This window comes from Equus asinus, chromosome 9, assembly GCF_041296235.1.
Source record: "Equus asinus isolate D_3611 breed Donkey chromosome 9, EquAss-T2T_v2, whole genome shotgun sequence".
NCBI lineage: Eukaryota > Metazoa > Chordata > Mammalia > Perissodactyla > Equidae > Equus > Equus asinus.
Window position 1 is genome coordinate 5,136,191 of NC_091798.1, and position 14,521 is coordinate 5,150,711.

General features: G+C 55.6%; 1 protein-coding gene across 2 annotated transcripts; it reads right to left on the reverse strand.

The window, feature by feature from the left end:
- On the reverse strand, positions 1-13,017 carry SQSTM1 (sequestosome 1). 2 transcript variants are annotated; one of them, XM_014860873.3, is made up of 8 exons: positions 12,733-13,017; positions 10,235-10,330; positions 9,487-9,716; positions 9,250-9,391; positions 8,326-8,406; positions 2,344-2,558; positions 1,852-2,047; positions 1-881 (listed from the first exon to the last, which is right to left on the reverse strand). In XM_014860873.3, the coding sequence occupies exons 1-8, from the start codon at positions 12,935-12,937 to the stop codon at positions 724-726; spliced, it is 1,323 nt and encodes a 440-aa protein (XP_014716359.2). In that variant the 5' UTR covers positions 12,938-13,017; the 3' UTR covers positions 1-723. The 2 variants fall into 2 exon arrangements, with proteins under 2 accessions (XP_014716359.2, XP_014716360.1); XM_014860874.3 differs by having other exon boundaries at positions 12,324-12,972.
- Positions 13,018-14,521: the final 1,504 nt, after the last annotated feature.

Below are 14,521 nucleotides of genomic sequence, written 5' to 3' on the forward strand. Positions count from 1 at the left end.
TCTTGTTGCAACATCTTTGATTAAAGTGCTTATACCATTTAATTACTGAGTGTTTACAAATATAACAGAATGGCCACAAAAGGATTTTCTCACTTTAAAAGCAACTGACACATTTGGAAGTGAGGGAACTCTAGTGGTTATGAAACAGAGACAGGACTCAGTGAACACCATTGCCTCCACTATCTACCTTTTCTGATTCCCACATAGGAAGGCCACAGTGCGGGGCTGTCCTCCCCTACTTGCTCCAGGACCGCTGCCTCTGCCCCGACAGAATGTTGGCTGGACGCTAAACCTGGAGTATATCAGGTTTCTAGCAGAAAATCACCTACATATCAGCGTACTATTAGTCATTTAAAAAAAGAAAAAGCAGAAGGCGAATGAGCAAGATATGTTCTGGGCTGCTGGTGTAATCCTGGGGGGAGAGCAGGCATGTGATGCAGTGTGGCCTCGGTGTCCTCGAGCAAGGAGTCTCGCTCTGCCAGAGGAAGCCTCTGGGGCCCGGCCAGGCTACCCGAGAGAAGCTGGTGTTTCTCAGACATGTGCACATTCAACTCCCCACTCCTGCTGCTTGTCCTCCTGCCCTAATGGCTTCTTGCATCCCCGCCCCCAGAGCCTGGAAGAAAAATACAGAGAAAGTGGCCCTCACAGAGGCCCTAGGGTTCTACACTAGCTCAACACAACTATGAGACAAGAAAGGGACACAGAGCAGGTGCGGAAAAACTGTCACAACGGCGGGGGGTGCTTTGAATACTGGATGGTGTCCAGGGCAGCCCCAATGTCGTAATTCTTGGTCTGGAGGAGCCTGGTGAGCCAGCCGCCTTCATCGGAGAACCCCATGGACAGCATCTGGGAGAGGGACTCGATCAGCCGGGGGTCAGCTTCTGCCGGAGAGTAATGAGAGCCATCAGGGACAGTTGCTGGGCCCCATGGAGTCCAGACACAGCAGCACCCTGTCCAGCCAGCAAGTGCCCAGTATATGCAGGGCCCAGCTCTTCACAGCAACCCTCCGAGGCAGAGGCTGGCAAGGTTTTTCCATAAAAGACCAGAGATGAGAGACTGTAAGCAGCTTTGCAGGCTGCCTGGTCTGTCACAGCTTCTCAACTCTGCCCTCAGCATAAAAGCAGCCAGACTTAGGTTCAGTATGTGAACAAATGAGCACGGCTGTGTTCCAATGAAACTTTATTTGTGGATGCTGAAATTTGAATTTCATATAATTTTCATATGTCTTAACTTTTTTCCAACCATTATAAACATGAAAAAATCATTCTTGGCCCATAGGCTGCACCCTGCTCTCAGGCAGAGGAGATAGACTGGTGACCCAAGGGCAAAATTTGGCCCACAGATGGGTTTTCACTTGAATATTGTTTTAACCCTCGTCGCCGTGGAGAGTGATGAGGCAGAGCAGGCATCAGCCGCCTCTTTCATCAGTGTGCGCTCTGGCTGCCAGGTCCCACCCACCACCCTCCGCACCCCCTGCTTCAGACAGCTGCCTGCCTGGCTCCTTACAGAGATCGTGGCTGTGGCCCCTGCTCGAAGCTGCCTTCGTGCGGAAACAGTGAGGATGGACTCTGAGTCCACTTTTAGTAGCGCACGGCAGGCCAGAGCCAGTGCCACCTTCTACACCACATCTGCCTTCGCAATTCTGGGTCTGGATGCTAATTAGAAATTACTAAAATGAGCTGCGCTCACTGGGGCTCAGTATAGACACCAGAGAAAACCAACTCGCAGTTTTCTCTCATGTCAGTAGCCGAGCCCCATAGTAGAGAACACGCCATCTTCTTGTGTTGCTAAAGGCAGGTAATAGGGTGCTCCGAATGAAAAAGAAATACAAAACAGCTTGAAATCACTTACCTGGTGGAAGATGTGGGTACAACGCAGCTTCCTTCAGCCCTGTGGGTCCTTCCCGGGAAGGGTCCAGAGAGCCTGGCCCTTCGGATCCGGGCATCTGTAGAGACTGGAGTTCACCTGTGGATGGGTCCACTTCTTTTGAAGACAAGTGAGTCCAGTCGTCATCTCCTCCTGAACAGTTATCAGACTCCATCTGTTCCTGGAACAGAACACCCATGAGCACACGAGGGATGTGTGCAACAGGCCCCGACGGCAGCCCCAGCGCCTGGGCAAGGGGGTGTGGAGGACAGCAAGGAGCTACAGGCAAGCATTTTTCTTTACAGAGTTCTAGCGGGAGGTTCACAGAATAACTTAAGTGCCACAGAATTAACTCCGTGACAAACGGGGTCTCACTGGCTGCGTAGGTGCTGGGGGGGGGGGGCGGGGGGGGTGCTGTGGCTGGAGGGATGGGAGACGCGCCGGGGCGCAGCCCGGGACAGGCAGGAGGGTGCTTGCCTCAGGCTGCCCCCCCGACTCCAGGGCTATCTTGTTCATTTGCTCTGCCAGAGACTGCGCTGTGCCCTCCATGTCCCCATCCGGTTTGTTAGGGTCGGAAGAGCAGCTGCTTGGCTGAGAGCTGCACTTCTCCTCTGTGCTGGAGCTGCCTGGAGAGACGGAGGTCAGGCGGCTTCTTTTTCCGCCATGTTCCACGTCAATATCAACTTCGATACCTAGAGGCCACGGAGGAAACAGAAATCTAAGTCCTTCAGAGGGCTAACCTGCAGGCAAGATTCATCACTTGGGGGACTGTGGGCTTACAAAGCTCTTTCAAATCTAGTCCCCAGGAGCGCGTGTGGATGCAGACCGTGGCACCCAGTACAGAACCCAGAGTCACAGAGCTGGTACAGGATGGGGCCAGTCTGCCAACCCAGCAGCCAGAAGGCAAATGGATGCTTATCTGTGATCTGCAGGGTCCCGAGGGCTGAAGTGCTCCTCCCCATCTCCCGGCCCCAGATTTTCTTGGTTTCTACAAAACTCTGCTGACATGCCCACCTCACTGGACTTTTCTCTTTCTCCAACGTAGTAAAACATTAACCTCAGCTAACATCCCAGATAAGCTTCGGAGCCAGAAAGTCCATAAAGAGACCTTGTTTTTCCCTAACTATGCAGGACAGCAGCCACACGGCAGGCAGGGCCAGGCCCTAGGAACAGGGTGGCAGCCAATCCCACATGTGACCAGAAATCCCCCAGCCCAGCACTGGGGACCACACGAAGCACGGTGCTTTTGTGCTGGGGCCTGGCACTGTGAAAACTACCCCCACTGCCACGTGGGATTCTGCTTAGAGGGCAGACAGCCATGCCAGCTTCCTGTGGGCCATGAGGCAGGAAGCACAGCCCCAAATGTCCACCTCCAGTCTCTCGTGCTCCGGGCACATGCTCACTGATGGGGAGGGAGGGCACAATCACCAGCGCTGTGTTTTTAATGAGTTTTAATTTATCAAAGGACTACATGCCCACAGCTCAGAGTCAAACAGCCCAGAAGGCTCTAGTGAAAACGACCTGCCTCCCCCAATATACGGCCTAGCCCACCCCGGTCCCCGACAGCTCCCATTCTGTTTATTTCCTACTCTAGAAGATCCAGTTACCCCTCCCCATCCTTTCAAAAGCTCAACTTGTAGTGAAAATAGCATTCCGTGTCTGTTAGTGCCATGGCAGGAATGTTGTTGTCTGTGGGCCGAGGAGCAACTTGGTTATTTCCTCGGAGTGTGGGGTTTGCAGCAGTAGCAACGCCCTTTTCTCTCACGGCTAACTCTCCCTGTTCTCCAACAGCTTCTCTAGAGGGTTTCTACAGCGGTTCAGCATGCTGATACCCTGCAGTTCTGGTTTGTCCCTGGAGACCGTCCCTTTGGCGGCAGCCTCTGGCTCCCCCTGGACCGGCAGCTCTCCAGGCCAGGGGCACAGCTACTCTACCACGACCGCCTCTCCTCCCATCCTGGTGACAGCCATAGTCTCCCTCCTGTGCTGGGTCCCCTTTTGAGGACCTCTCTGTTCATTCATGTTGGCTGGAGGGGGGGTTCAAGCCCAGCTAAGATGAAGAAGACCTGGAAACAACTTTGTTCTGCCCTCACACCTGATCATTTTAGCTGAGTATAGAATTCTAGGTTGGAAAACCATTTTAGCTGACTTTGGAAATCACTAGTTGTGCACTGTCTTCCAGCTCCCAGTGCTGTGCCGTCTTCCCCCAAGCCTTTCCAGTAATCTGGGGAGTGGGGGAGCCTCTCCATCCCAAAGGTTCTGACACTTGACAGCGACGAGCTTTGTTGGGGAGTCATTTTCAGTCACTGTCCAAGGGGTTCCTTACAACCCAGAGGTTAATGTCCTCAGGGCCAAGAAATTGTCTTGTAGTCTTTGTTAAGTTCCCCCCTTCAGCTTTCTCTGCTCTTTCTGGAATTCCTAGTCATCCTATTTTGGGCCTCCAAAATTAATCCTTGAATTTTTTCATCTCTCCTCTCCTGCCTCTATATTTGTTTTGCTTCTGGAATATTTCCTTGAGATGATCTTAAAATCTAAGCCTTCTTTTTTTTTTTTAAAGATGGCGAAGGCCAGCGGTTAGCAGTTAAGTTCACATGCAACCTGCAAACGCAGGCTGCAAAAGTGGAGTGTGCCAAACTTAACCACTAGGTCATGGGGCTGGCCCCAATGGTATCCCGTTCTCTTTTCATGGATACAAATACTTTTTTGTATCTCACTGAGGATGTTGTCCTTCTCTCCCTAAGTCCTTCCCCAAGTTCCCTCTCTCCCATGTGCAGAGGTTTTTCCAAACGGTTTGTCGCCCGTGACTGTCTGGTCCTAGGGAGCACGAGGAGAAGGCTGCAGGAAGCACTCTCCCCGGGGCCAGGCCACATCCCATCTGCAGGGTGGCTGAGGCCTGGCAGGCATTGGATCCTAGATGGCAGAGCTGCAGGAAGTTTCTCTGGCACATGCAGCCTCTCCTGAGCAGGCATCCCTGAGCTCCTGCTGGACCCATGCTCACTCATGATGTCCATTTCAGGCTGGCGCCTCACCCCGCCTTCTGTCCCTGGTGTCCCCAGAGCTGAAGCTTCCCTAGGCCAAGCACTTCAGGAATTAAACATCAGGGCTGCTGCAAGGGCTGGCGAGGGCTGTCATCAGGCTGAGTGGGGCCCTGAAGTCGCTATGTAATCCTTAATAGAGAACTTCAACTTCTCCCTTGTTCACTGGCCTCTCGTGGTCCCTGAGCAGCTGGTGTCACTTCTCAGCAGAATCCCTGCACAGGCGCATAGGGTTCTGATGCCTCCACTGCTGGTTACCACCCTCCACCCATTTCCCATCTTCCAACGTTGGATAACATCGTTTTATCTTGTCCTCTATGACTTTTTTCCCTTTTCTTTGTCCATGTGGCTTTATACTTTTTTTTAAATCCCTGTACTGTTTGAGAATCGAACAGAGATAAAAGCAGGCTTACGTACCAGTACCCCCATCTGCAATATTTAAATTGTTTTTCCCCTTCCATTTCCCCCCAACTTTTCATTATGAAAGGTTCAAGCAAACAGAAAAGTTGGAAGAACAGTACACTGAACACCCATGACTGTCTCACTTCTTTTGTTTTCCCCTGAGGAAGATGAACCCTGAGCTAACATTTCTGCCAGTCTTCCTCTACGTTATATGTGGGCCACCACCACAGCATGGCGGATGAGTGGTGTAGGTCCACGCCCGGGATCCGCACCTGCAAACCCAGGCAACTGAAGCAGAGCACACCAAACCTCACCACCAGGCCCTGGGGCTGGCCCCTCACTTTGTTAAATGGGTCAATCATGCGACTCTTCCGTAGCCGGATCAGAGGTTATAGAGCAAGGATTTCCCCAACCCAGTGATGAACCCAAGACTTCAGGGCTCACAAGACCGTGATAGTCTGTGCCCCGATGCCCCACAGCCTGTGTGTGGGGGGTGTTTATGGAAGAGCCTGTGACAAGGAAAGGTCCTGCTGTTTGAAGTCCTAGACGTCAGGGACTACAACCTCAAGCCAGGAACAGTCCTGAGCCTCGGCGGTGGGCCAGTTCCAGCGGCTCTCACAGCTCTCACCAAAAAAAGGCGTTGGGTTTTTACGTTCAGGTCACTGACTCACTGCCACGGACTGCTCTGGGGACAGTCCCTCCTAGGCAGGCAGCAGCGTGAGTCCTCCCGCCTGTCAGTTCCTCACGAGAAAGGAAAATAGCCTAACTCCAACAGTAGTCTAACCCGCTCCTCCGATGGCTCTCCTCCACGGAACTACACACAGGCACGCTCTGCCCCGCCTCCTCGTTTTGCAGAGCTCCAGGGCCCTCCCTGGCTGGAAGAAAGCAGCTCTATCCGCTTTGAAAGATCCGAAAAGACCTTTATCCTATCCCAAAAGACCTGTGAGCGCTTCCAAAATTATTCCCATGTATCCTGAGTGGGGAATCCAGGTCACGTTCTGAAACACTCCACAAGCTCAGATGGGTCTCAGGGTGGCCAAGTGCAATCCAGAGACACCTGGGAAGCCTTCAAAACGCACAGACCCTGGGCCCGAGCCAACACCTACTTACCAGCATCAGGAAGCTGGGCCCTGGGACTCCGCACGGTTGGAAAGTTCTCCACCTAAACCTACACTTGGTTTTGTGACTTCCCAGGTCGTCCCACCCAGTCTTTTAGTAAAGGACTCTGTTCTTCAAAATAATTAACTTTAATGAAGTTTCCATACACCAAAATATATACCAAAAAAACCCAAAACCTTTGTGGGTGATTCTGATGCTCAGCCAGGCCTGCCTGAGAAGCACTGCCCGTTTACTGTCTCTTACAGAGAAACTTCCCGTGGCCCCTCAGTAACAGCCAGTTAGTTAGATGACCATCTCTCAAAACTACTCACTCTCTCACACCTTCACTGGGTCTTAAGGGAGTGGCAGACAGTGTAGACACAGCTTATCTCCCAATTATAATCTGAGCACTGCCCCACTGTTTTATCCTCCTTGGAAAGCACTGAGAATATCAGTTGGGGCTGGCCCTGTAGCATAGTGGTTAAATTTGGCGGACTCCACTTCAGTGGCCCGGGTTCATGGGTTTGGATCCTGGGCATGGACCTACACCACTGATCAGCCATGCTGTGGCATCGACCCACATATAAAGTGGAGGAAAACTGGCATAGATGTTAGCTCAAGGATGATCTTCCTCAGCAAAAAAAAAAAAAGGAATATCAATTCTTTTTCCTCATTCACTGGGAGCCTCTAACTCCAAATGGAAACCATGTATGATCTCAGCTGTTTCAGGTAGCAGCAATGCCCAGATGTCACTGCTGCTTCCAAGCTGCATCCCGTCCTGGGGCAGAGTGAGCACTGAGCAAAAACAGTCTCAGGTTGGAAGCAATGGCAGTCATGCCCTGTAAGCCACAGGGTGGCGGGTAGGTGGGGTTTGGGCACCCTCCTATCAGCATTTTTTCAGACATTGGAGACAACTTTTTTTTTTTTTTTGAGGAAGATTAGCCCTGAGCTAACTGCTGCCAATCCTCCTCTTTTTGCTGAGGAAGACTGGCCCTGAGCTAACATCGTGCCCATCTTCCTCCACTTTATATGTGGGATGCCCGCCACAGCATGGCCTGTCAAGGGGTGCCATGTCCACAACCGGGATCCGGGCCGGTGAACCCCAGGCCACCGAAGTGGAACATGTGCACTTAACCGCTGTGCCACTGGGCTGGCCCCTGGGGACAACTTTTGGACACACTGGACAGTTCCTGCCACAGCAGTCACGAAGCTGAGCTCTCTTCTCGTCTGAGAGCTTGGACCCATCGTAGCACTGAATCAGAAGTCCCCTTCACCGGCTGATTCCCAGTGCCGCAGGGCCTCACCCTGCAGTGCCCTGGCCAGGCTAGCAGAGATGATGGACGCTTGCTTGGCCAGGTCACACCACTGTGGGGGGTGCACACTGTGGTTCACCCACCCAGGGGCCTACTGTGACCCTGGTGTCACACAGCACCTTCCTCCATCACTGCCTGCTCCCGGCACAAGCCCAGCACTCAGGAAGTACCCGGAAACGTTGGGGTTGCAAAAAAAGGAGGAAAAGAGAAATGGCATCTCAACTAACTACTCACCCAAGCCCTTGAGTGAAGCCCAAGGCTCACATTAGGGGACATGCGGACTGCTCTCCCCCAGAGGACGGACAAGCAGACGCTGAGCAGCCTTGCAACTGAGCCTGGTCACCCTCCCTAGCGGGATTATCCCAACCAAGTGCTGGCTCATCCTACTCCACTCCACGTGAAAGCTCACGAATCTGTCAGGGCATTCACCCTTGAGTGGCCGGTGGTACAACACTCGGCAAAGGGCCACGTGAGGCAACAAATCCTGACAGTCTCACGGTCCAGCAGTACCACGCCTCCACAGCGTCCCAGGGAAGGCCACCAAGGGCCACCCAACACGCCGACTTACCAACACGGCCTGCCGACACCGAAGGACAGACAGGGTAGCCACTTACCCAGAGGGCTGAGGGCGGCGGCCACACTCTCCCCTACATTCTTGAGGAAATTCACACTGGGATCCTCTGATGGTCCAGAAGCTTTGATTTAAACAAAACAAAACAAAACAAAGGTATCCTTAATTCAGAGTGTACTTCTCAATGACCTGGATGGCTGCCTCAGTCCTACCTGCCCCGCCTCAGGCGCCTCCCCCAGGCCACATCCTGGCTGCCTACCCTCCCAGCACCTTCCTCTCTCCCTCCGGCTCCAGCCACTCCCTGCGCCCTTCCTCCTCCAGAACGGCTCCCCCCTTTGTCTGTGACCCTGGTGCTTGGAAGCCCATGGGGGACCCAGTACACAGTATAAAATACTGGCCACATCCTAAATATGTCATTGACTTAAAATCAAACAAATATCCCCACCTTTGTCCCAAAGAATGAGATGAATCACAGAACACAATAAGATTAATAAAATCAGAATAAAACCCAGAATCCAAAAATCTAGAGTGTAAGCTATGTGGAAGTTTTTTAACTTTGTGACTATGTTTAAGAAGATTTGACAAGTTTGGCTGTGACTTTCCTGGCTGCTAACACACAAGAGGAGAAGGGAGCGTGCGAGAGACGCAGGTGCTGGGAGGGCCTCCCGGCCTCTCCGGGAGGGCACCTGAGAAGGGCAGAGTGGCGAGGCGGGAGCAGGGTGGCAGGGTCTAGGTTGGTTTAGTGCAAGTGAATTAGTGGCCGTGGGCACTTAGGTGCCTCAGTTTTCCCATGCGTAAAATGGAAATCATGCTCCACACCTGCAGGGTTTCACAAGGGTTAAATGCCACGAGCGGCCGTGAAGTGCCCAGCCCAGGCACAGGCACAGGAGGAATTCAGGACACAGGGAAGGCAACTCCACCAGCCCTCCCATCTCGCCCTTCAAAAGCCAGAAGACAAAAGCCTCACCAGATTCCGCAGCAGGGCTGGGGCGGCCATCCCCTGCTCGAGCAGGACGCGGGCTCCAGTTTCCTGGTGGGCCCATCTCCCAGCCAGGCCACCCGAAGTGCCCGTGTTTCAGCTTGCGGAGCCAGCGGCTGTGAGAGAAGCCCTGGGGAAGAGCAAGTGGAAGGGCAGGGCGGTGCCAGGTCAGTGGGCTCCTGCCACCACACAGCTGCCCCAGGCCCACAGGGAGGCCCTGCTCACCTCAGAGAGGTGCCCGAAGGGGCTGGGGAAGGCAAGCTTGCTGTGCTCCCTGTGCATGCCCTTCCCCTCGCAGCTGGCACAAAGGTCATAGTCAGGGCAGACACTGCACTTGTAGCGGGTCCCTACCACTGGCCCATTGCAACCATCGCAGATCACGTTGGGGTGCACCATGTTGCGAGGGGCCTCCTGAGCACACGGGGGGCGGTGGTCCCGCCGGCACTCCTTCTTCTCTGCAGGGAGGGCAGAGAGATGAGAGGTGGGGCCCCATGAAGTCTCCCGCTTGTCACCACCGCGGGACTGTCAGGAGCCCAGACACCAAGTCCATACAGAATTCAGTTGCTCAAGTGACAGCAAGAAAGCCACCTGAGAATCTGCCAGGAGGTTCCCCAGTCCCCATACCTGTTACCCGGACACGTAAGACCCACACAGAAAAGCAGCAGCAGGGAGCTGTGTCTGCACCACTGTGGCCTTACCCCTCACTAAAATAGACCCCACAGTGCCCCCAAAGTCGCCCCAGCCCATGGCGCTTGGTCTGGGCACAATCCAGAATGAACCCGGAGACCCTCCAACCCCTGCCGTGGTAGATCCGGACTCCTTTCTCAGGCCAAGCCCAGCGATGATTACGTTCCCGTCTTAAACAGCCCAAGTTCCTCAACCCTTCCTTGGGGGAATTTCTCTATAATCTCAAGCTGGTTTTACTCAGCAGGGAGCACCTGGCTTCAGGCAGCCCCCTAAAGCAGCCCCTTACCTTTAATGTAAATGCGGAAGATGTCATCCTTCACGTATGACAGCGCCATTGTCAGTTCCTCATCGCTGGAAAAGGCGACCAAGTCCCCATCCTCATCTGGATTGTTTACAAGACAGTATGTGAGCACTCAGGGATTCAAGGCTGGACACAAGCACCGAAAAGGGCTGAGGCCAGTGCCAAAGGGGCACTTGCAGGGCTCTAAACCGAAGCCCACCTGTCTGAGCCAGGGGGAAGCTGGGCTGAGGCCAGACTGCCCCCGCCCTGCCCATTCACTCTGCCACTGCCTGGCAGGACACACTCCAACCTGGGCCCCGGGCGCTCAGGAGGCAGCCCGTGTGCGCAGGGGCAGCAGCGGGAGCAGCTGCCACCTGGCCCTTCAGAAGGGGCTGCCTCAGTCCACAGCTGACCAGGTCCAGGCCCATCTTCAACTGTGGGCGATCCCCACCTGTGGCCTGCTCCTGGGGGCGCCCAGCTCCTCAAAAAGGCTGAGCCTCTTGTGGCTTAGGAGAGTAAGTAGACAAACACACCTGCCTGCTTCCTCCCCCACAAAGCCAAACTTAGGTGTTGGTACGCAGTCGCCAGTTCACATATGCTGGCTCAAATGGTTGTAAAGCACCACCGGGCATCTGCAGGCCGGCCAGGTCTGGGGGCCACCAGATGCCACGTCTACCATAAGAACAGGGCAGTGTCGGGCCGGCCCGGTGGCGCAGCAGTTAAGCCCGCACATTCTGCTTCTTGGCGGCCCGGGGTTCGCCAGTTCGGATCCTAGGTACAGACATGGCACCGCTTGACACGCCATGCTGTGGTAGGCGTCCCACACATAAAGTGGAGGAAGATGGGCACGCATATTAGCTCAGGGCCAGTCTTCCTCAGCAAAAAGAAGAGGACTGGCAACAGATGTTAGCCAAGGCTAATCTTCCTCAAAAAAAAATAAGTAAATAATAAAATTTTTTAAAATGAAAAAAAAGAACAGAGCAGTGTCAAAGTGTGGCAACAACCGAGACATCCATCAACTAATGAATGGATACAAAACGTGGCATGTCCATAAAACGGGTTTTATTCAGCCACAAAAAGAGACGAAGCACTGACACCTGCTGCAACATAAATGAACCTTGAAAACATCATCCTAAGTACAGAAGCCAGTTAGGAAAGACTATACAGGGGCCAGCCCGTGGCCGAGTGGTTAAGTTCTCACGCTCTGCTTCTGCGGCCCAGGGTTTCGCCAGTTCGGATCCTGGCATGGACAAGGCCACGCTGAGGTGGCATCCCACATGCCACAGCTAGAAGAACCCACAACTAAAAATATACAACTATGTACCAGGGGGCTTTGGGGAGAAAAAGGAAAAAAATTTTTTAAATGTTTAAAAAAAAATACTATAATTGTATGACTCCATTTATATATTTATATGAAATGTCCAGAGTATGGAAATCCATAGAGAAAAAGGAGATTTGTGGTTGCTTGGGGCTGAGGGGAGCAGAGTGAGATGACAGGGATGGGAGGAGAGCTAAGGGTACAGAACTTCTTTAAAAAGTGATGAAAAGTTTCTAAAATTGTAATGATGATTGCAGAAACCTGTGAATATGCTAGAATTGTACACTCTAAATGGGTGAGTGTATGGCATATGAATTATAGCTCAATAAAATCGTTACAAAAGAAAACAAAACCAGCCAGGATCTAGCCAGCGGGCAGCACTCCTGAGGGAGGTCCCAGCACTGCCCCTCCCAGGGGCCGGCCTTGGCTGCCCGCCTCCTCCCAGCCACAAAAACCTTCCCAACCCCACCCCAGAAGCCACTAGTCACACCAGTACCGCAAGACACTGAGCTAGTTCCCGGACTTCTGGCCCTACACTAACACTTCTGAAAAACGTCGTGGTCGTGTTTCTCTGACCGCTGCCAACGGGATAACGCCTGCACTCGGCCCGGCCCGGGCGTTCTGTGGTCCGTCCCCGTCTCCTCCCCGCCGGCCCGCACCGCCCCCGGCCCCCGCACCCCACGCTTGTTTACCCGCGTCACTCCTCTCCCTGCCTCCCCTGCCTACGCGTCTGCCCGCCCGGCCTACGGCCTCGGGGGCATTATCTGAACCCCCTACCTGGCGCCGGCAGCCCCAGACTCGGCAAAGCAAGACGTCTGTAACCTGAGTGTCCGCCTGACCAGCCTGTGCCCGCCGCGAACCGGCGAGGACGCCCAAGCGCGCCCTCGCCAAGATCTGCGACATCATGGCGGGGGGAGGGGTGGCGCCTCCCGCCCCCGGGCCCGAGATCCGCCCGGAGAACCAGGCAGCGCCTAGCCCCAGAGGCGCCGGCCTTGGTCACCACTCCCGGTCACTAGGCTGGCACCCGAGGCCGAACTGGGGCCCACGCCGGCCGCCGCCCATCCAGTGAGCCGCCAGAACAGACCCCCGCAGACACCACCGGGCCCGACGACAAGCAAGGAACGGCCACCCCCGCGGGCCGCCTGCGTCACGGCCCCGCGCCGCCCCGAGGGCGCCGCCCGCTCACCGCGGTAGTGCGCCTGGAAGCCGCCGGGCCGCAGAGCGGGGAACAGGGCGGCCACCCGGCTCAGCAGCCGCTCGCAGGGCCCGGGGCCCGCCGCCGCCTCGGCTTCCGCCTCCGGCTCGGGGCTGAAGCAGAAGCTGAAGCGGCGGATCTCGCGAGCCGCGTCCTCCTTGCCCAGAAGGTAGGCCTTCACGGTGAGCGATGCCATCACACCGGTCAGGAAGCAGGAGCGCAGCAGGCGGCGGCCTCAACCGCCGCGCGGCTTTTATAGGGAGCGCGAGAGGCCCCGCCCCGCCCGGCCTCCTGGGGGCGGGGCCCTAGCGCGCCCGGCCCCGCCCCCACTGCCAGGCCCGCGGCGCGCGAGCCGCCCTGCGGGGGCCCCGCGCCTGCCGCCCCCTCCATCCAGTCGCCGCCGCCCGTACCCCCTCCTTGGGGACCCCTCTCCTCAGTGTCCCTAGTGCACCGGGGACCCCAAGAGGCCGGCCGAGCGATCTGACAGATGTCTGGACTCCGGCCTCTGCACCTGGGGAGGGACCCGCAGGGGTCCCGCCCTGACCCCTCCCAGGCGTGAATCTGACGGTGACTCAGCAGAGCAGAACCCGGGTCGCCCGGGGATGCCCAGCTCCGGAGGGAGGGGCGCAACAGAGGCCCGAAGCCAGGAGGTTCCCAGGCCCTCAGCAGGCACCGCCGGCCACAACAAACTGGCTCCAGAGGTGCTGTCCTGACCCTGCCACTCTTAAGAGCCCCCCATCCATTCGAAGGAACCAGCTTCCCAGGTGGCAGCCCACTCCACCATACCCAACATCCTCCATGACGGCCTAGTCTGGTTCCCTAGTCACAGCCCCTTACTGGGTGAGGGACATACCCCCAACTCAGACTTGACCATCAGAGAAGCTCCCAGTTGAATAGGGGAAGAGCTCAGAATCCGCCCCCCCAACTCCACCCCAGCTGGACGGCCAACTAAAGCTTCCTGGAGCCTCAGTGGTCACAACGTGGTCACTGCAACGTGAGAGACTCCCCAGGGGCGCCTGGGTTCAGTTCAGCAGGTTATATCCAAGGGCCTCAGAGCAACAGCCCTCCAGCTAGGAACCGGGAGACACTGCTTTATGTGTGAAAGTGACCTGTCCGCAAGGCCTGGGGAAGGGGGCTGGAGATCTCGGAAGGATGTGGATGGGAAGGGTATGTCAGCCTATGAAGTCTCTGAGGTGAGGTCCTGTGAGTGAAAGTACAGACTTGCTGAATCAAAGTCATGTCCTTTCATAGTGGGGTTTGTGCGAGCAGGTAAAACTTCAAGGGATGGGAAACCCAGAGACCACAGAGGGTTGGGTGCATTTGGATAGTCAGGTATGAAGGTGATATGCCCATGGGAGCACAGCAGGGCCTTCCGCAGATGTGGCTGGTCCTTCCCAGAGGACGGCAGGGCAGGCACAGCTTCACACCCCTGCCCAAACTGGCCTGTAGAGAGGATGGTCCCCTCTCAGGCCCCTCCCTGCATCCCCACTGTGAGCCTGGGAAAGTGGTTCTCTGCCCACTGCCCAGCAGACGGGCGGAGGATGCAGCGGGCCACAGCTGCCCCTGCTTGTGACTCAGCAGCCTGGGAGCTTCACAGCCTGGCCCCTGCTGGGCCTAGAGCAGGCTTCCCACCCCGCCCCCCACCTCCCCTCCCTTACCCCCGCCCCAGCTTCAGCATCCTGCTTCGAGTGGGTGGGGGGCACAAGGCAAGCCCTGTGGCTCTGAGGAGCCTCTGGTTTCAGGAAGGGCCCAAGGTGCACGCCCTGTGCAAACAAGCAGC